The following is a 20920-nucleotide window of genomic DNA, read 5'->3' as shown; positions in this document are numbered from 1 at the left end:
TTCCATGAAAGCATCCCCATTAAACTTATATTTTACTCATACAAGATATACAGTCAGTACAAACAACTAATGCTAGCTGTTAGTTTAAAGCAGGACTAACAACTGATGATGGAAAAAGAGAAAGCAAGGAATTTTTAAAAAAGAGTTAAAAACTCTTTCAAAATCAAGTTAATATACTGAACATAGTAGATACCTGAACCATGTCTCACATTAATTCTCACATAACAATCTCCGGTTTCAAAATGCTAGATTTAATCTCCTTATGAGGCAGGACAACGCCCCCATTGCTGTAAACTTCATCACCTACATGAACATCTTCTCCTAAGATTGTCATGTTCTCTACTCGAGCCCACCTCCCAACAGTGGAATGCCATCCAATGATACTACTGGAGATGCAAGCATGCTTCTTGATTCGAACTCCACGCATTAAAGTACAGCATGAGAGCCTAACCCCTGGCTCAATTACACATCCTGGACCAATGGCTACATCAGGTCCAATAAGACAACCATCCCCGATTACAGCAGTCTCATCTATAAGGACATTTCCTAAAATGTGAAACCCCTTGGCCAATTTTGGTGAGGATTTTTTCCGCAAGGAATCCAGGTACAGTCTTAGGCCTGTAATGTAATCTTTTGGCTGTCCAATGTCCATCCAAAACCCAGGTAAGAGCATAGCATAGAGCTTTTTCTCTGCTGCAATCTTAGGAAACACCTCCTTTTCAATTGAAGTGGGCCGCAATTCAATCCGATCAAGAACAGAGGGGTTCAACAGGTAGATTCCAGCATTGATCTTGTTGCCCACAAATATTTTTGGTTTCTCTACAAATTTTTCTACTTTCCCGGTTGTTTCTTCTGTAACCACCACACCATATTTTGATGGCTCATCCACCTAAAACAAGCAAGAGATTTCTCTTTTCAGTACAGACAAAGGGCTTATTATCCAGATATAAAGTAATAATTGAACATAATTACCTTGGTAACCATAATTGAAGCTTCCCCACCATGACTTTTGTGGAATTCAATCATTTCTTTTAGCGGGTACTCACTTATAACATCACTGTTAAGGACAAAGAAAGGCTTGCCGGAGCCATCTATCAATTTATCCCTTGCTAGAGCTAAAGGACCTGCTGTACCAAGGGGCTCAGTCTCCTGTGAGCAGGTGATCTTGATTTCAAGCTTTTTCTCAAATTCTTTTAAGAAATTCAGCATAAGCTGCAGAAGGAGTAAAAGGAATTACATACTTATGGACATTTCAAAATTTGGCAGCAACAATGACAAAATAAAATATAAATGAAGCTTTATTAATAAAAAAAATGGAGTGATTTTACCTCTGGTTGGTAATTGATGGCCAAAACCACTTCAGTCACTCCAATAGCTTTGAGAGCTTCAATCTGGTTACAAATTATTTAGCCCATGGTTAAAATAGGGACTATACTAATCAGCCCAGCTTGTCAATTTCATATGATGGAAAAAATCTAATAGGTTGGAAAGATTCATACAACTATTAATTTGGTTTCCTCTTTTCGGAGCAAGAGAATAATTTATGTTAAAAATCCACTTGGTTTCATTATGACAAACTCAGATAGATGAATTAATAAATAGAATTTATTTCAAATTATAATTTGAAATTAAAGCAAGTCAGAGATAAAGCCTCACATTTGATGCCGATCCATCAAAAGAAAGAAAAGGAAAAAAGAAATAGAAAAAAGGGGGGGGGGGGGGGGGGTCTATGATTTCAAATTAAAGCAAGTCAGAGATAAAGCCTCACATTTGATGCCAATCCATAAAAAGAAAGAAAAAGAAAAAAGAGGGGGGGGGGGGGTTTATGCTGGATCTAGCACAACGCCATGGAAAAACTGTAACAAGAAAATGGGAGGGAAGAGAAAAGCCAGTGTAGTGTCAAAAGACAACAGCACAAATTATTTCAAGAAAGAAGGGCATGCTTCAAAGACAGACCTGATGCAGTATCATGGGTTTGTTGGCAAATTCAACCAGCGGCTTTGGTGCACTGAGGGTCAAAGGCCTCAACCTTGTTCCAAACCCTCCAACAAGAATTAGTGCTTTCATGGTGACAGCCTAAATCCTTCTTTTCCTGTATTGTTAAACCCTCAGACTCAGCAAGTAGCTTATGCCAAATGTACATAATATGCAAGGGAAAAAAAAATGCATACAAAACGGGTATCAATATCGAATAAAACCTTGTTCTTATTAGCTCTTCCGTTAACGTATAGTTGATAAACTCAAACCAACACCCCTTAATTTAAAATTGTGAACAAATTTAAATGGATCTTCAATCTTGACATAATCACCAAATGCAGGTGCAAGTCAGTGTTTTTCATAGAGGGAAATCTTCCAAGTAATAGACTAGTTGTGATTGATATAAACTAACTATGAATTTAATCATTTAACCATTATTCTGATAGCGATAATAAGGAAAACCTATATGTATGCTTCAGCTGAATTAAGGACGCAAATTTCCAGCCATTGCTGATTTTCTCAAACGTGCAAAACATCAAGAATTTAATTCTTAGTTATTTGTACAGGAAACAACATATGATAGAATAGCAACAATAATAAGCACCCAATTCATCAAATTGTGGTTTCCAGACATAAAAGTTCACAAATTTATGCGCAGACAGAGCAAATTTGAATCAAAATGTATTTCAGAACATACAATTTATATAGCAGTGACAATTTGTAGATTCCCAGAATGTTTTGGATAAAATAAAAGATTCCCAATTTACAATCAAAGGTAGATCAAAACGAAGTTAAGGGAGAAAAATACTAAAACTCACAAAGAGAGAGACAGAGAGAGAGAGCTGATGATCAACGTTCTGCTGAGACTGACAAAGGTTTCTTTCGATATGGGACTCTCTTGACGAATTTTTAGAAATTAGAAGCTTCCGAGGTCTAAAGTAACTGTCTAAAACTCTAAACTCAGTTTAGTTTTTGAGGAATAAGAAAAAGCGTGGAGTCTGCGTCATATCTCCGAGTTGGCTAATGGCCATTGGGTGCTAGGTCGCTTCGCTTAAGGAAGACGAGTTTATTTTATTGGCGAAAAGCACATTTTCGTCCTTACATTTTCACACGATTTCCATTTTGGTCCCTAATTTTTTTTTTTTACCGCTTTTAGTCCCTATCCTGAAAAACGCCTATTTTTTTAGTCCCTGCCGTTACATCAGAGACGGAAAATGCTGACGTGGCAAACGGATGGCACTGTTGGCTGACGTGGCCATTAAAATAATAATAAAAAATATTATTTGGTATTAAAAANTGTATCTCTTCTCAAAAAAAAAAAAAAAAGTTAATTATTACCTTTTTAATTTATTAAAATACCCCTAATATGTTATTCCTTAGAAAAAAGAAATCACGGTATAAAAGTAATAATAACAATAATTTTCAATAAAATAACAAAAATACTCCTACAATATAATATACTATCTGGTATTTTACTTTTCAAAATTGAGACAAGGATATTTTATCTCCCCCTCAAAAAAAAAAATAAAAAAATAAAAAAAAATAAAAAAATTGAGGCAAAGGGTATATACAAAAATTACTCTCACTCTTCAACCACTTAGCACTACACACAAACCTCCCACTACGCAAATGCTAACTTCCCACTAACCACTATACAAAATCAAACGGAAAATCCATTCAACTCATATTTAAGATTCAGTTTTCACTTCTCATAAAAATTATTAATTTTTCTTTCCAATTTTTTTTTTTATACTTAAATTAGATCACATTATCTTTTGAACCATGCATGTTTTTCATATATTTGTTGAATTACTTGAGGATTTGTTTAATTTTTTGTAGTTGTATAATTTAATTACATGTGGTTAGGGTTTTAGAATAGTTTGAAGATTTCTTTTCCTTTGTCTATCTTAGAGGTTTATGGGCATTATTATTTGGAAACTCAATCTTCCAATGTTTTGTGCAAACAATTTTTAAATTTCAATTATTTAGGAAAAAAAAAATTTATTTGTTACTTTCTCAAAATATATAAATTGAAATTATATCCCAGTGGTGTAAATTGTGGTTTATTCTTCTTTCTAGTTTTACAGATTCACTAACCATAAAATTCTACAAATCAACAAAGAATTTCAATCTTCTTTTACTGTGTTGGAAACTCAACCCACTTTATTAATATCAATATTAAAATAAAGTATAATATGTCTCTTATGTTTTTAAAGGTGAGGCATTAGGGCCTTGGATTAAAACCATGGACTTAAATCTCATTCTACTTTGAGTTTGTTAAGTTATTATAGTTGTTAGATGTCTTTTTAATAAATTTTCTCATTGACTGTATTACATTTTTTGTGTTTCAGTTCCTTTGTCATTGTGAGAAACGAGAGGCTGAGAATATTATTTCTCTAAGTAATAACTCAATTGCTAATATCACACCCCCTAGATCGAGAGTTTTATATTTTGGGTTGCCATTTTTTATATTTATATTTATGTTTATGAAGTTTTTATATAATAATTGTAATTAAAACAGGCCCCTTACATTAATAACTCTTTAGGATTTCTTAAGCGGTAAATAAAAGTACGTGATATGTTAGAGTAGATTAAGAATCTTTTTAAAATATAATAGCAACAAATTTAGATATGAAAAAAAATAATAAGTCATTGAGCACAAATATAATTCAGGTATACTTTAATTTTTCTTTACCTTAGGTTTTGAATATTTGGGTTATTTACAAATTTAAGCATTCTAGCAAATCCAAGCCTTTGAGAATCATATATCTCTGAGAATTATTGCTATTGGTTTGTGTTTTCTGCTTAATTCTGCTGGAATACTGACAAGTACGTGGCTTAGATTCTCTAATATAATTTTTATTTCAGCAAAACGAAGCATAGGAACAAGTCTGTGTTTTATGAGAATCATTGTATTGACATTGTTTGTATGTGAATATTTTAAGTTGAGTGAGAGCGCCATGTTCTAATATGGCTTTTATGTGAATTTCAAAATTAAATAAAGACCTGACAGGCTATTAAATAAAGTATTATGTTAGAAAGAACAACATTTATGATGCTTGAAATTAAATAGCCTATAGCAAATAATAGCCCATATAAATTGATCAAAGATCATCTATGTGAGTTGGAGTGTTCTTACTGATTGATTAAGGAGGAATTATTAAGCAAGTCTTTGGATAGGAATAATTCCTGGGTTTGCCTTTTTGCGCTTTTCTTTTTCGTTGTTTTTGACTTTTCAACTTGTATACTGTTCACAGCCAAATAAGTGGTTGAGTGCACACTAGTGCGTTCCATGTACTGTTTACGAGACTCACAAACTTCAATAATTTTTTCATTAAAAATAGGTCACACGGTATTATTCAAATGTTTAAAAATTATTTTACTACAATGTTTTCAGTTTTTAATTTTTAATTTTTAGCAAAATAAGTTGTATTCAAACGTACCCTAAGATTCCCACACTGAGGCCCCACCGACAAACGTCTCGGTATCAGTATTCGGTATCAGTATTTCAAGACTCCAAGCCATAGAGAATATACATGAACCAAATATGTATGGGTCCGGTTAACATGTGCCCTAAGGGCACACGTTAAACTTTCTATTTTTGAAAATATTTTCTCGAAAATTGAAAAAACTGTCATTACTTTTAGAGCACACATTAGTAAAATCCAATATATGTATAGTTCATTTCCTAATATGAGGGAGAATTTTCTTCCCAAGTATCACAGGTCCAAGCCCCACCTGCAACTCAACTCTAAGAAGCGAGTTCTGCAACCAGTTTTGATTTAATTCTAAGAAATCATCCTCCATATATAGAACTGCACCTGGCAAACCCCCACTTGCAATCCCACACTAAGAAGTAAGTTCTACAACCAGTTTTGTTTTAATTCTGAGAAATCATCCTCCTTATATAGAATTGCACCTGGCAAAATCCCTGTTACAAAAAAAATTTACCGTTTCTCAAAATATATATATTTTTACCATAATTAATTAGCATGATCTAATATGCTAAACATTAAAAATTATTTTTTGATACTAATAAAGTCTAACGTGTTTTCAAAAAACGTTTTATAATAATTGGCATTATCTAATATGAGTCCAAATCCTCTGTTCCACTCTTCCTGCTCCACTATATACTCTACAAATAAAAACATGTTACATGTCCACCTAATTCATTAAATGCTAAATTTATGCCTTTTATTATTTCAATTTCCTAAAATAAATAAATAAATAACTCATCATATTTAGGTAATTGAAATAATAGAAGGCATAAATTTAGCATTTAATAAATTAAATAGACATGTGACATGTTTTTATTTGTGGATTATATAGTGAATCAGAAAGAGTGGGACAGAAGATTTGGATTCATCTAATATACATGTATATGTATATGCATATGTATTTTTTTGTTGAGAAGAAGATGTGTGTGTGTATTTAGAAGAATTTATATGGATATATTTATGTTTATTTTATGAAGTTTTTATATAATAATTGTAGTTAAAACATATGGTTCCTTATATTCATAACTCTTTAGGATTTCTTAAGTGGTAAATGAAAGTAAACATGATATGTTAAAGTAGATTAAGAATATTCTTCCTGCTCCACTATATACTCCACAAATAAAAATATGTCACATGTTCATATAATTTATTAAATGCTAAATTTATTCTGTGCGCACCGAATGAGAGGCGAATGGGCTGAACCTCACTTGGGCTCACAACTTATTTGAAAAGTGGGTTTAGGATTTCCCACAATGGGTGGTCCTCGGCACATAGACTCTATAAGGTCCTATGTCTGTTTTCTCTCCCTCTCTCCCTCTATTTCTAGTGAACTTTTTCCCAACCCCCTTTTTGCTCCAACTTCTCATATTTATAGTTCAAGGTCAGTGGAGAGGTCATGATTACTCCATGGTTAGTGCAAAGGGAGGTCCAATACTCTTGATTATAAGTGGGTGGTTAGGTGGGAGTGGAACACAGTAGGAATGGCCTTGGAACTTGGTTCCCACTCCCGCAGAAATGTCCGGCTGTGACGCTCCTAGGTTCTGCTTAGCACATTTGGGATGGGGTGTTCGGACGTTATTCTTCCCTCATTGCCCGGTTAAGGTCCCCCGAGCAAAGATTGAGTGATGAAGCCCAAGCTTGCAATCTGTGTAGGCCTAAGCTGGGATCCTGGGTAAAGAGAGATGGGGACCATGGGCCTCACTATCACATTAGAGCTTAGGGCCTAACGTGCTTGGGCGTCACAGGCCCGTACAGGGACCATGGGCCTCGCTATTGTTTTAGAGCTTAGGGCCCAAACGTGCTCGGGCATTACAGGTCCATACATATGCCTTTTATTATTTCAATTTCCTAAAATAAATAAATAAATAATCCATCATATTTAGGTAATTGAAATAATAAAAGGCATAAATTTAGCATTCAATAAATTAGATAGACATGTGGCATGTTTTTATTTGTGGAGTATATAGTGGATCAGGAAGAGTGGGACAGAAGATTTGGATTCATCTAATATACATGTAATGTATATGTATATGTATATGTATTTTTTTTGTTGAGAAGAAGATGTGTGTGTGTGTGTATTTAAAAGAATTTATATGGATATATTTATGTTTATTTTATGAAGTTTTTATATAATAATTGTAGTTAAAACATATGGTTCCTTATATTCATAACTCTTTAGGGATTTCTTAAGTGGTAAATGAAAGTACACATGATATGTTAGAGTAGATTAAGAATCTTCTCAAAATATAACAAAAACAAATTTAGATATGAAAAAAAAGTCATTGAGCATAAATATAATTCAGATATACATTAATTTTTCTTTACCTTAGGTTTTCAGTACTTGGGTTATTTACAAATTTAAGCATTCTAGCAAATCCAAGCCTTTGAGAATCATTGTTTCTCTGAAAATTTTTGCTACTGGTTTGTGTTTTCTGCTTAATTCTGTTGGAATACTGACCAGTAGCTTAGATTCTCTAATAAAATCTGTATTTCACCATAATTAAGCACATGTATAGGTCTGCATTTTATGAGAATCATTGTATCTACATTATTTGTATGTGAATTTTTTAAGTTGGGTGAGAGACATCTTTTTATATGGATTTTATGTGAATTTCAAAATTAAATAAACTAAACGTATATTCACTAGGAGATTATTTAATCAATAGAGTTTAATGCTTAGTATATTTAACAATAAATGAAGTACTAAAAGAAAAAAGGGTTTGACTTACCTCTTGTACTTTTTTAACTGGAATTTCATTTTGTTTTAATGAGAAACTGTCATATCATCCACTAACTAAATAAAAGGTGAAGATTAAAACTAACTACCATTTACTATTGTATATTTAAAACAAAAGGAGATCTACAGTTTTTTTAACTGGAAGTAAGCCAAATCCAAGAAAAAAAAGGTGTAGACTTCAAACAATTAATGATTTATCAAAGCAAGCATTCATATGTAATTTGTTGGTAGAATTAATAGAACATTAGTTCATATGGTAAGTCTCAAATCATAGTCAACCACAGCACTTGTTGGAATTAAAGCTAATAAAAAAAAAAGGTTAGATATATTAACCTATCAAAAAGAAAAAGTTAGATGTCTTAACGAAATGAAACTAGTATGCATATGGGGCTATTATATAAATATAATATAATATAAACTTATAACATTTACTTCATAATAATTCTTCTTTATTGGAAGAGTGTACGTATAAATAAAATATAATATAAACTTATAACATCTAATTCGTGATGATTGCCCTTTAATTGGGAGTGTGCACGAATTGACATAAAGTGTTGAAACTTGATGACAACAAATGCATTAAGGCAATATGACAACAAAGGCAATGTCAGGTTTAATAAATGCGGCATATTGAAGAGAACCAACCAAACCACGAGATTGAGTAGGATTAGAGAGAGGTGAAGTAGTGGAAATGCATAAAGTAGAGGAGGAGGAGATGGGGGATGGAGCAAGGCTTTGAATTAGACATGTGAAATTTAGCCCAGAATTCGAGAATGTATTTCCATTGATGAACAATAACCAAAGGAACATGTAATCAACTTGAAGACCCAAAAAATACCGGAGGGGCCCTAAGACCTTGAGCTCAAAATGTGTTGAGAGTTGATAGATATGGGCAGTAATAACAGATTGAACATTGCGTGTGATATATAACAATATCATCAACGTAGAGAAGTAGATAGGCACACCTTGAATTGCCAAAATAGAAAGAGGCTTGGATATAATTACCACCTTTTCTTTTCGTCTCACCTTTAAAAAAAAAAAAATGCTAAATTATTTATTTTTGTATCAAATTTTAATAAATAAGTTATAGAAAAGTACAAGGTGCCAAATTCATTATCTTTAACATTTTTTCGCAGGTTAAATATGTTACGTACACACAAGTTGTTTTACACACACTCCAAAAAACAATTGAAGTTGTGACTTTATCCCAAAAAGCAATTACATTTGTAAAATTAATATTTCAATTGCTTTTTAAAGTGTGTGTAAACTGTGTAAAACAACTTGTGTGTAATAAATACTACTATTTTTTAACATATTTTCATTGCATAAACATGTAATACCCCATGGTCCAACTCATTCCCTTTTGTGTAAAAAAAAATCCTTCTCAAATCATAAGCAATTCATCTTTTACTTATGTTTGCTTCTGAATTTATTTTTCCTTTGTGTAAAGTTCCTGTAATCAAAGCCAAGCATGCATGTCTTTGTTCATGAACGCCACTTTTTTTTTTTTGGTGGTAATCAAAGCCAAGCATGGTGTACTTAGATCCTCTAAGAGTATTATTGTATTCCAATATTTGACGGATGTTTTGAAATACTGAAATTGGTAAAATATAAAGTAAAACATTTCTACTTTTCTAGTAAAACATGAGACTATAACTTGTTAGTGCACAAGTGATAATCAAAATGCGGCATGTTATACTTCTCCAAGTAAAAAGATACAGATGAACGGGCTCGTCTGTCATTAGATCCCATATATTATCGTTGCATTTGTGTAAACGTGCTTACAAATTCTACAGTTTCTTATACATGCTTACTTTTCTTAGAAACTTTAGATTGTCCTACTGACTTCGAGACCATATTTATAAAGAGGGAAAATGCTACAAAAATTCTTGCCACAACTCACAAGTTATTAAAGAAGTACCAAGATACACCTAATAAGTAGCAGAAACCTCTCTACAAACAATACCAATAATGTACTCAATCTCATCAGCAACTTCTTTCATTGACGGACGGTTTTGCCTATGCTCATCCAAGCACGCTGCTGCTAGAGATCCCAGTGCCTTCATAGTCTCCAATTCTACCTTCCTAGCGCCTTCTTTAAGCATTGGAGCGATTGCATACATGAGCTTCTCTTCTCTCAATATCTTTTTCATAAAAACAACCAAGTTCACATCTTCATCTTCTCTGTTGAAATCAATAGCTTTCTTTGAAGTCAACAGCTCCAGCAAAACAACTCCAAAGCTATAAACATCACTCTTATCGGTCAGTTGGAAGTTTAGATAGTATTGGGGGTCAAGATAACCTAAAGTTCCTTGAGCACATGTTGTAATATGACTTGTTTCGTTCACATCCAGCCTTGACAGCCCAAAGTCTGAAACTTTAGCATTAGCCTTTTCATCTAGTAAAATGTTGCTTGATTTTATATCCCTGTGGTAAATCCGTGGTATAGCGGAAGTGTGGAGATATGCAAGCCCTTCAGCTACTTGGTGAGCAATGGTAAGCCGCCGGTACCAGGAGAGTGGCACTGGCTTGCTAGAATGAGTCCCATGGAGATGATAAAAAAGGGTTCCATTTGGAATGTACTCATAGATTAGAAGAGGTTGATGAAGCTCAACACAACAGCCCAGAAGTCGGACGAGGCTTCGATGGTTAACCTGGCAAAGAATTCGCACTTCATTGAGAATTTGATCAATACCCTTTGTGTTTCCAGGCTTGGCACGCTTGACGGCTATGGCCGTTCCATCGTCAAGAATGCCTTTGAAGACCTCGCCAAAACCGCCGGAGCCAAGGAGTTTGTGCTTGGAGAAGTTGTTGGTTGCTCTAGTTATTTCTTTGCCAGTGAAGATCCTGGCTGATTTGCCACAACTGTTGTTGGCACTCAACATGTCTATCTGCATCTTGCTTAGACTTGATTGGGCTTTTCTCCTAATGCACTGTCGATGCTTGTACACTATAGCGGAAATTAAGACTCCGAATAGCATTGCACCTCCAGAAAACATTAAGCCTACAAAATATACAATGATCGCAAAGTTGAGTCCTACCGTACAAGAAAATGCAGGAACTATGAAGTCTACATTTGCATTTTTCTTTTACTTTATAGCTTAATGTTTTATACTTTTTAAAATTTTAATTTCTCTAAGTATAACTATATCTTAACGAACTTTCAATAAATAAACATTGTAAATTTTCAACAAAAAAAGTTGAATGCAAACAGAGAGAGAGGTTCTATGAGAATTTGTACATACCTTCAATTAGTGGAGTTAGGCTCTCTCTACCATGGCAACCTCTTCCATGTTGACATTTCACGTCTGCCAAAAGAAAGAGGGCAACATAATCAAAGATTCAAAAGACCACAAGCTTCTTTATGGAAATACTTGAAAAAAATGTCTTTGATTGTGCATCGCAGATTTCAAAAAAGATCTGATTGCTACCAATTTGTTTTGGCTTTTGAGAGATCAATTATTCTAGGTGCAAAGTATTTGGAAGTAATGATATAGAGGACCTGAATTGTTTGATAATTTAGTCTTTCCAATTGTATTATGCTTGGGAAAATTAAAGGCACACATTTGGGGAGTGATCGCAATGGTTATGGTGCCAGTGGAAGATTAAAGTTCCTTTCTAAATTTTGTGAAAAAAAGGAAAAAGAAAGAGAATGAAATCGAGGGCGACTTTGCACAAAATTACCCCCAAGAAGTTTTCGTGTTATATAGCAATACTTGGTAATTAGTTGTAATTTCTTAATGAGAAATTGTATATTTATAGCATTTTTATAACAAATTTTATATGACAGATTATTACTTGTTATTATTAAGAGACAAAAAAAATAATTTTAGTAGCAAATTTAAATTAAAAACTTATAACAATTTATCAACTAAAATTTGATGTAAAAGTGTTGTAAAAATACTATGAATGTGTCACTTCTTTTACTTAATTGGTGAATCCCAGTTCCTTTTCCCAAAAACCTTTAACATGACCTTCAGTTGTGTTTCCAACATCGTACTAAACAAGAATACTGGGGAATCAATGGCTTCTACGACTCTAAGCACATGGCCAGGTAAGCATCGTGCATCTCCAAATCACGTTTGTGCCATACATTTACTCACAAATCTAGGTTTTTGCATGGCATTCTGTGGTTGGTAGCTGCAAGAAGCTAGAAAACTATAATATATTAATGCACGCATTACATGGTGAAAAATAATTTATGTGTCAGATTATCAAAGAAGATCATTTATGGTCAAAGATCTCCATTCCGAAATTAACAATTATACCTCCAAAAATAATTACTATGATAGTAATAATAAGAAAATAAGAAATTAAGAAGTCAATGTAACAGTGCAACTCACTTTTGCAAACTCCATTGATGGGGTCCCATTGAAACCCAGCCTTGCATAAGCACCGTCCAACACTGGCCGAATTAAATAAACATTCCGAATTCGCCAAATCTCTACAATCAACCGGCATTTTGCAGACTGGCTCATGTGGCAATGCCCACTCTATCTCCAATCCTGGCTGTGGCCATTCATCCACAGGCAAAGAAGTATCCAAATTTACAAAACTTTCATAGGCTGAGCACCGTTCCTGTCGAATTCTTATCCTATACTCGCTGAAAGACCCACCTGTCTTAAAGCAACAGCATAGCACTGGCGAGAATCCACAGGCGGCTGCCACGGCCGCAGTACCTCTAATGTAGTTATGGCAAATGCTAGCTGATGAGCAATTCATTGATGAAAATTGAAGCATTTCAGTGGAACAGTTCATAAGCATGACTGTGTTGCTGGTAGTGATGTTGAATGGGAGGTTATTGTCTAGCTGTATTCCATGGCTCCAAAGATCGGCTGCCATGCATGTGTTCTTGGCTAAGCCGGGTGGTCGGAGAATTAGCCTTTGGATCTGAGGATTGATGGATGTAATCACGTAGGATGATCCATTGAGTGCATTGAACCAAAGTGTGCCTGCTTTGCACTGAACCTTATAGGATTGGTCACCACAGTTAGGTCCAGTGCTAAGTGGATATGGCACTAGAGTGTGACCACAGTCCTCGCAAAGCCTTGCTGCAATGACACACTCGGTGAAACATAGCAATTTTACTATTAGGACTATGAGAGAGAGCATATTGTACTCCATTCAAGGTTTAGTGGTTTTGAACTTTTGTGGTGGAAGTGCTCTCTAATTGGTCAGGCTAACTCATTTACTGTTCCGTTTTAGACTTTTAGGCAGTGTATTTCATTTCTTATAAAATAAAATTTCTGCTATGAAGCTAGATTAGAAAAATATATTTAGATTATAATTCAACTAGGGGATAGTCCATCTAATCTCGTACGGCACAAATGGGCTGTTGATGTTACCAATGCTTTAGGAGAGAGAGCACGTGCTCTCTGAATAAAATATGGGGCATGCAAATCGTAAACTTTTAGGTTTCTTAAGGTTTCCTTAAATGCAGGACTATGTTTACGGCGAAGATTCTTGTGCTCAGAAATTAATGGAATCAAACCCCAGTAGTACTGTACTATATATTTATTATTTATTAGGTACAGTAATTATTTAACTTAGCTAACCCTATGTGCCTTAAACATACATGACTGTTCGCTGAGGTTTTTTTTTTTTTTTTTTTTTTTTTTTATACATGACTGTTCGCTGAGTTTTTTTTTTTTTTTTTTTTTTTTTGTGGGATGAAAACTAATGTTGTAGTTGTTGCATTAACAAGCCTCACTGATTTGGCTTGGTGAAACCATTCAGCCAGGTTCAATTCAAGAAACAAACGACATTCCCCATTCCCATAAGGATTTGTAGGACTTAGAGAGATCACATAAGTGGGTTGTTTAGGACGAGGCCATGACGATTTCCAAAACTTCTATCTCACCATCTTTAATTTGAGAAATGAAGACACGGTATGTCAATTTTGATCAAAATTATCTAAATAGGTGATTCATCTATTTGGTTAAATTTTTCGCGATCCAAAGCTACTTCAGCTTGTTTAGCTTCCCATCACCTTGTTCACCTTCCAAAACAAGTTTCATGGGTTTAATTTTACTATTTTCACTTTTCCACTACCAATGAAATGCAATGAGGGTGCCACGTACTAGCTTTCGATGATATCAGGGCCTGTAATTCATAATAGGGTCCGATAATGGGTACCCTAGAGCATTTATTAGTAAACTATTTTAAAAAAAAAAAATTGATATCACTTTTATGAGAAATATAAAAATTTATTAAAAAAATAAGTCAAATATTTTTTTCATAATAAGTTTTTAAAAATATTTTCTAAACCAATACCCTTAAAACAGTTATTAACTTTTTCCTTTCGTGATATCCCCGTAGAGGGAAGAAGGCAACATAGAAAGCATAAATAAAAAACCCTAAAGAACGCGTTAATTTTACACCTTATCATGACATACAATAGAATACTTATGTCATTCTTATCAGTAATGACAAACTACTGTGGATCACTTGTTTTGAAATTAAGAAAATTGAAAATGTACTAAACCCATACCATCAAGATATCAGCCTAATACGTCTAATTGGTGACCTGCTAATCAAGATGGTAAATTTTCTTCTTCCACAACTAAAAATTTAAGTTATTGTGGCAGGTTTCAAAAACGGCCGCTATATATATCACATATAGCGGCACTTTTTTGAACAGTCCCTATATATGAGATATATTGGTTTTAGCAGCGCTTTTGGAGCGCTGCAATAGACCGTATTTCTTGTAATGTTCTTTTTTCCCCCTAATTTATGTAATACTAACTGGCCACCCATTGCTTGTTTTATACTCACACACAATTGTTTGTAATACAAACTGATTATGCAGTTTATCAACTATCCAACCCTACCCCAATGCCTACTGAAAAGGGGGATAAAAATAGTAGAGATATATGGGAGTTTGGCTAGCGGAGAAGTCTCCGATGCCTAGGTCAATCCACAGGCTTTTAGGAGGACTAGAAAGTGTAGTTTAAGGGTTACTTTTTCATACCTATTTTGACAACTGTCTCCCTATTTATGCTTGTTCAACAGATCAATCCCTCTGAGATATTAGCTAAGTAATCGAACCTAACTTGCCTTCCTGATTTATACTTTATCTTGTGAATATTATCTTGGATGCCAATGGAGTAGGTTGACATAAATACACTTGTATGCGGAGAAAATTGACTTGGTTAGTTGTTTCTTAGTAAACAATCTTCTCGCACTCTGGTAGAGTTGCCACATCATCATTCTCAACCGTGTCTAAAATGAGGTGACACTTAATTCTCCTTATCACAAATTACAGTATTTTTACAATCTCAATGTCTGTAAAAAAATTTTTTGTTTTTAATTCTGTTTTTAATTTTTTTTACTTAGTTAAAATTAATAAATTAATTTTTAAATTTTTTTAATACCAAATAATATTTTTTATTATTATTTTAATGGCCACGTCAGCCAACAGTGCCATCCGTTTGCCACGTCAGCATTTTCCGTCTCTGATGTAACGGCAGGGACTAAAAAAATAGGCGTTTTCCAGGATAGGGACTAAAAGCGGTAAAAAAAAAATTTAGGGATCAAAATGGAAATCGTGTGAAAATGTAAGGACGAAAATGTGCTTTTCGCCTATTTTATTTTATAGATGGACAATAGAAATAGTGATATACGAATATCCATCTATCTATTCTATGATTGTATCTACCGACATAACTAATTTGATTAAAACTTTTCTTTAGGTAAAAAATCTGATTATAATTTATTCTATGATTGTATCTACCGACATATCTAATTTGATTAAAACTTTTCTTTGGGTAAAAAAATCTGATTATAATTTTTTCGTGTCCATTTTATCAAACTGAAAGATAAATTGAGAATTTTTTTTTTGGAAAAATTTTCAATTTATGGTGTTCGATTAGATCAAGACATCAATTAATTTTTTATGTAGATAGGGATTGAATCACAAATCTCTTATTCAACCATCAGAAATTTTACCAATTGAGATAACTGAAACTTATGAGAAATATTGTTAAAGAAAAGTAATTGAGAAATTTAAATAATTGTAAGTCACAGTTTTAAAAATTATATATATCTCTTCTCAAAAAAAAAAAAAAAAGTTAATTATTACCTTTTTAATTTATTAAAATACCCCTAATATGTTATTCCTTAGAAAAAAGAAATCACGGTATAAAAGTAATAATAACAATAATTTTCAATAAAATAACAAAAATACTCCTACAATATAATATACTATCTGGTATTTTACTTTTCAAAATTGAGACAAGGATATTTTATCTCCCCCTCAAAATAAAAAATAAAAAAAATAAAAATTGAGACAAAGGGTATATACAAAAATTACTCTCACTCTTCAACCACTTAGCAGTACACACAAACCTCCCACTACGCAAATGCTAACTTCCCACTAACCACTATACAAAATCAAACGGAAAATCCATTCAACTCATATTTAAGATTCAGTTTTCACTTCTCATAAAAATTATTCATTTTTCTTTCCAATTTTTTTTTTTATACTTAAATTAGATCACATTATCTTTTGAACCATGCATGTTTTTCATATATTTGTTGAATTACTTGAGGATTTGTTTAATTTTTTTTTAGTTGTATAATTTAATTACATGTGGTTAGGGTTTTAGAATAGTTTGAAGATTTCTTTTCCTTTGTCTATCTTAGAGGTTTATGGGCATTATTATTTGGAAACTCAATCTTCCAATGTTTTGTGCAAACAATTTTTAAATTTCAATTATTTATGAAAAAAAAATATATTTATTTGTTACTTTCTCAAAATATATAAATTGAAATTATATCCCAATGGTGTAAATTGTGGTTTATTCTTCTTTCTAGTTTTACAGATTCACTAACCATAAAATTCTACAAATCAACAAAGAATTTCAATCTTCTTTTACTGTGTTGGAAACTCAACCCACTTTATTAATATCAATATTAAAATAAAGTATAATATGTCTCTTATGTTTTTAAAGGTGAGGCATTAGGGCCTTGGATTAAAACCATGGACTTAAATCTCATTCTACTTTGAGTTTGTTAAGTTATTATAGTTGTTAGATGTCTTTTTAATAAATTTTCTCATTGACTGTATTACATTTTTTGTGTTTCAGTTCCTTTGTCATTGTGAGAAACGAGAGGCTGAGAATATTATTTCTCTAAGTAATAACTCAATTGCTAATATCACACCCCCTAGATCGAGAGTTTTATATTTTGGGTTGCCATTTTTTATATTTATATTTATGTTTATGAAGTTTTTATATAATAATTGTAATTAAAACAGGCCCCTTACATTAATAACTCTTTAGGATTTCTTAAGCGGTAAATAAAAGTACGTGATATGTTAGAGTAGATTAAGAATCTTTTTAAAATATAATAGCAACAAATTTAGATATGAAAAAAAAATAATAAGTCATTGAGCACAAATATAATTCAGGTATACTTTAATTTTTCTTTACCTTAGGTTTTGAATATTTGGGTTATTTACAAATTTAAGCATTCTAGCAAATCCAAGCCTTTGAGAATCATATATCTCTGAGAATTATTGCTATTGGTTTGTGTTTTCTGCTTAATTCTGCTGGAATACTGACCAGTACGTGGCTTAGATTCTCTAATATAATTTTTATTTCAGCAAAACGAAGCATAGGAACAGGTCTGTGTTTTATGAGAATCATTGTATTGACATTGTTTGTATGTGAATATTTTAAGATGAGTGAGAGCGCCATGTTCTAATATGGCTTTTATGTGAATTTCAAAATTAAATAAAGACCTGACAGGCTATTAAATAAAGTATTATGTTAGAAAGAACAACATTTATGATGCTTGAAATTAAATAGCCTATAGCAAATAATAGCCCATAGAAATTGATCAAAGATCATCTATGTGAGTTGGAGTGTTCTTACTGATTGATTAAGGAGGAATTATTAAGCGAGTCTCTGGATAGGGATAATTCCTGGGTTTGCGTTTTTGCGCTTTTCTTTTTCGTTGTTTTTGACTTTTCAACCTGTATACTGTTCACAGCCAAATAAGTGGTTGAGTGCACACTAGTGGGTCCCGTGTACTGTTTACGAGACCCACAAACTTCAATAATTTTTTCATTAAAAATAGGTCACAAGGTATTATTCACATGTTTAAAAATTATTTTGCTACAATGTTTTCAGTTTTTAATTTTTAATTTTTAGCAAAATAAGTTGTATTCAAATGTACCCTAAGATTCGCACACTGAGGCCCCACCGACAAACGTCCCGGTATCAGTATTCGGTATCAGTATTTCAAGGCTCCAAGCCATAGAGAATATACATGAACCAAATATGTATGGGTCCAGTTAACATGTGCCCTAAGGGCACACGTTAAACTTTCTATTTTTGGAAATATTTTCTGGGGAATTGAAAAAACTGTCATTACTTTTAGAGCACACATTAGTAAAATCCAATATATGTATAGTTCATTTCCTAATATGAGGGAGAATTTTCTTCCCAAGTATCACAGGTCCAAGCCCCACCTGCAACTTCTCTCTAAGAAGCAAGTTCTGCAACCAGTTTTGATTTAATTCTAAGAAATCATCCTCCATATATAGAACTGCACCTGGCAAACCCCCACTTGCAATCCCACACTAAGAAGTAAGTTCTACAACCAGTTTTGTTTTAATTCTGAGAAATCATCCTCCTTATATAGAATTGCACCTGGCAAAATCCCTGTTACAAAAAAAATTTACCGTTTCTCAAAATATATATATATATATATATATTTACCATAATTAATTAGCATGATCTAATATGCTAAACATTAAAAATTATTTTTCGATACTAATAAAGTCTAACGTGTTTTCAAAAAACGTTTTATAATAATTGGCATTATCTAATATGAGTCCAAATCTTCTGTCCCATTCTTCCTGTTCCACTATGTACTCCACAAATAAAAACATGTTACATGTCCATCTAATTTATTAAATGCTAAATTTATACCTTTTATTATTTTAATTTCCTAAAATAAATAAATAAATAACCCATCATATTTAAGTAATTGAAATAATAGAACGCATAAATTTAGCATTTAATAAATTAGATAGACATGTGACATGTTTTTATTTGTAGAATATATAGTGAATCAAAAAGAGTGGGACAAAAGATTTGGATTCATCTAATATACATGTATATGTATATGTATATGTATTTTTTTTGTTGAGAAGAAGATGTGTGTGTGTGTATTTAGAAGAATTTATATGGATATATTTATGTTTATTTTATGAAGTTTTTATATAATAATTGTAGTTAAAACACATGGTTCCTTATATTCATAACTCTTTAGGATTTCTTAAGTGGTAAATGAAAGTAAACATGATATGTTAGAGTAGATTAAGAATACTCTTCCTACACCACTATATATTTCACAAATAAAAACATGTCACATATCCATCTAATTTGTTAAATGCTAAATTTATTCTGTACGCGCTGAATGAGAGGCAAATGGGCTGAACCTCACTTGGGCTTACAACTTATTTGAAAAGTAGGTTTAGGATTTCCCACAATGGGTGGTCCTCGACACATAGACTCTATGAGGTCCTATGTCTATTTTCTCTCCCTCTCTCCCTCTATTTCTGGTGAACTTTTTCCCAACCCCCTTTTTGCTCCAACTTCTCATATTTATAGTTCAAGGTCAGTGTAGAGGTCATGATTACTCCATGGTTAGTGCAAAGGGAGGTCCAATACCCTTGATTATAAGTGGGTGGTTAGGTGGGAGTGGAACGCAGTAGGAATGGCCTTGGAACTTGGTTCCCACTCTCGCAGAAATGTCTGGCTGCAACGCTCCTAGGTTCTGCCGAGCACATTTGGTATGGGGTGTTCGGACGTTATTCTTCCCTCATTGCCCGGTTAAGGTCCCCCGAGCAAAGATTGAGTGATGAAGCGCAGGCTTGCAATCCGTGTGGGCCTAAGCTGGGATCCTGGGTAAAGGGAGATGGGGACCATGGGCCTCACTATCACGTTAGAGCTTAGGGCCCAAACGTGCCTGGGCGTCACAAGCCCGTACAGGGACCATGGGCCTCACTGTTGTTTTAGAGCTTAGGGCCCAAACGTGCTTGGGCATCACAGGTCCGTACATATGCCTTTTATTTTTTCAATTTCCTAAAATAAATAAATAAATAACCCATCATATTTAGGTAATTGAAATAATAAAATGCATAAATTTAGCATTTAATAAATTAGATAGACATGTGACATGTTTTTATTTGTTGAGTATGTAGTGGGGGACAGAAGATTTGGATTCATCTAATATACATGTATATGTATATGTATTTTTTTTGTTGAGAAGAAGATGTGTGTGTGTGTGTATTTAGAAGAATTTATATGGATATATTTATGTTTATTTTATGAAGTTTTTATATAATAATTGTAGTTAAAACATATGGTTCCTTATATTCATAACTCTTTAGGATTTCTTAAGTGGTAAATGAAAGTAGACATGATATGTTAGAGTAGATTAAGAATCTTCTCAAAATATAACAAAAACAAATTTAGATATGAAAAAAAAGTCATTGAGCATAAATATAATTCAGATATACATTAATTTTTCTTTACCTTAGGTTTTCAGTACTTGGGTTATTTACAAATTTAAGCATTCTAGCAAATCCAAGCCTTTGAGAATCATTGTTTCTCTGAAAATTATTGCTACTGGTTTGTGTTTTCTGCTTAATTCTGTTGGAATACTGACCAGTAGCTTAGATTCTCTAATAAAATCT

General features: G+C 33.0%; 2 protein-coding genes across 2 annotated transcripts; both read right to left on the bottom strand.

Moving 5' to 3' along the window:
• LOC112024117 (mannose-1-phosphate guanylyltransferase 1) lies at nucleotides 1-3034 on the bottom strand. The gene is made up of 5 exons (XM_024056758.2): nucleotides 2796-3034; nucleotides 1957-2092; nucleotides 1329-1391; nucleotides 973-1212; nucleotides 1-889 (listed from the first exon to the last, which is right to left on the bottom strand). The coding sequence occupies exons 2-5, from the start codon at nucleotides 2065-2067 to the stop codon at nucleotides 218-220; spliced, it is 1086 nt and encodes a 361-aa protein (XP_023912526.1). The 5' UTR covers nucleotides 2068-2092; nucleotides 2796-3034; the 3' UTR covers nucleotides 1-217.
• Nucleotides 3035-9883: 6849 nt separating this feature from the next.
• LOC112024095 (wall-associated receptor kinase-like 20) lies at nucleotides 9884-13785 on the bottom strand. The gene is made up of 3 exons (XM_024056734.2): nucleotides 12555-13785; nucleotides 11457-11519; nucleotides 9884-11215 (listed from the first exon to the last, which is right to left on the bottom strand). Exons 1-3 carry the CDS (start codon nucleotides 13333-13335, stop codon nucleotides 10143-10145), a joined length of 1917 nt encoding a protein of 638 aa, XP_023912502.2. The 5' UTR covers nucleotides 13336-13785; the 3' UTR covers nucleotides 9884-10142.
• Between the last annotated feature and the right edge of the window lie 7135 nt (nucleotides 13786-20920).

This window comes from Quercus suber, unplaced genomic scaffold (assembly GCF_002906115.3).
Source record: "Quercus suber isolate HL8 unplaced genomic scaffold, Cork oak 2.0 scaffold_240, whole genome shotgun sequence".
Taxonomy (NCBI): Eukaryota; Viridiplantae; Streptophyta; class Magnoliopsida; order Fagales; family Fagaceae; genus Quercus; species Quercus suber.
This window is presented reverse-complemented; position numbering and strand designations above follow the sequence as displayed.

Excerpts from the sequence above, each read along its gene's own strand:
- LOC112024117 (XM_024056758.2), bottom strand. The coding sequence starts at position 2,067 with ATGAAAGCACTAATTCTTGTTGGAGGGTTTGGAACAAGGTTGAGGCCT. Across the intron at positions 1,392-1,956 it reads AACCCATGATACTGCATCAG|ATTGAAGCTCTCAAAGCTAT; the intron begins GTCTGTCTTTGA and ends ATTTGTAACCAG. Across the intron at positions 1,213-1,328 it reads CCATCAATTACCAACCAGAG|CTTATGCTGAATTTCTTAAA; the intron begins GTAAAATCACTC and ends CTCCTTCTGCAG.
- LOC112024095 (XM_024056734.2), bottom strand. The coding sequence starts at position 13,335 with ATGGAGTACAATATGCTCTCTCTCATAGTCCTAATAGTAAAATTGCTA. Across the intron at positions 11,520-12,554 it reads CATCAATGGAGTTTGCAAAA|ACGTGAAATGTCAACATGGA; the intron begins GTGAGTTGCACT and ends TTCTTTTGGCAG. Across the intron at positions 11,216-11,456 it reads CCTAACTCCACTAATTGAAG|GCTTAATGTTTTCTGGAGGT; the intron begins GTATGTACAAAT and ends TATATTTTGTAG.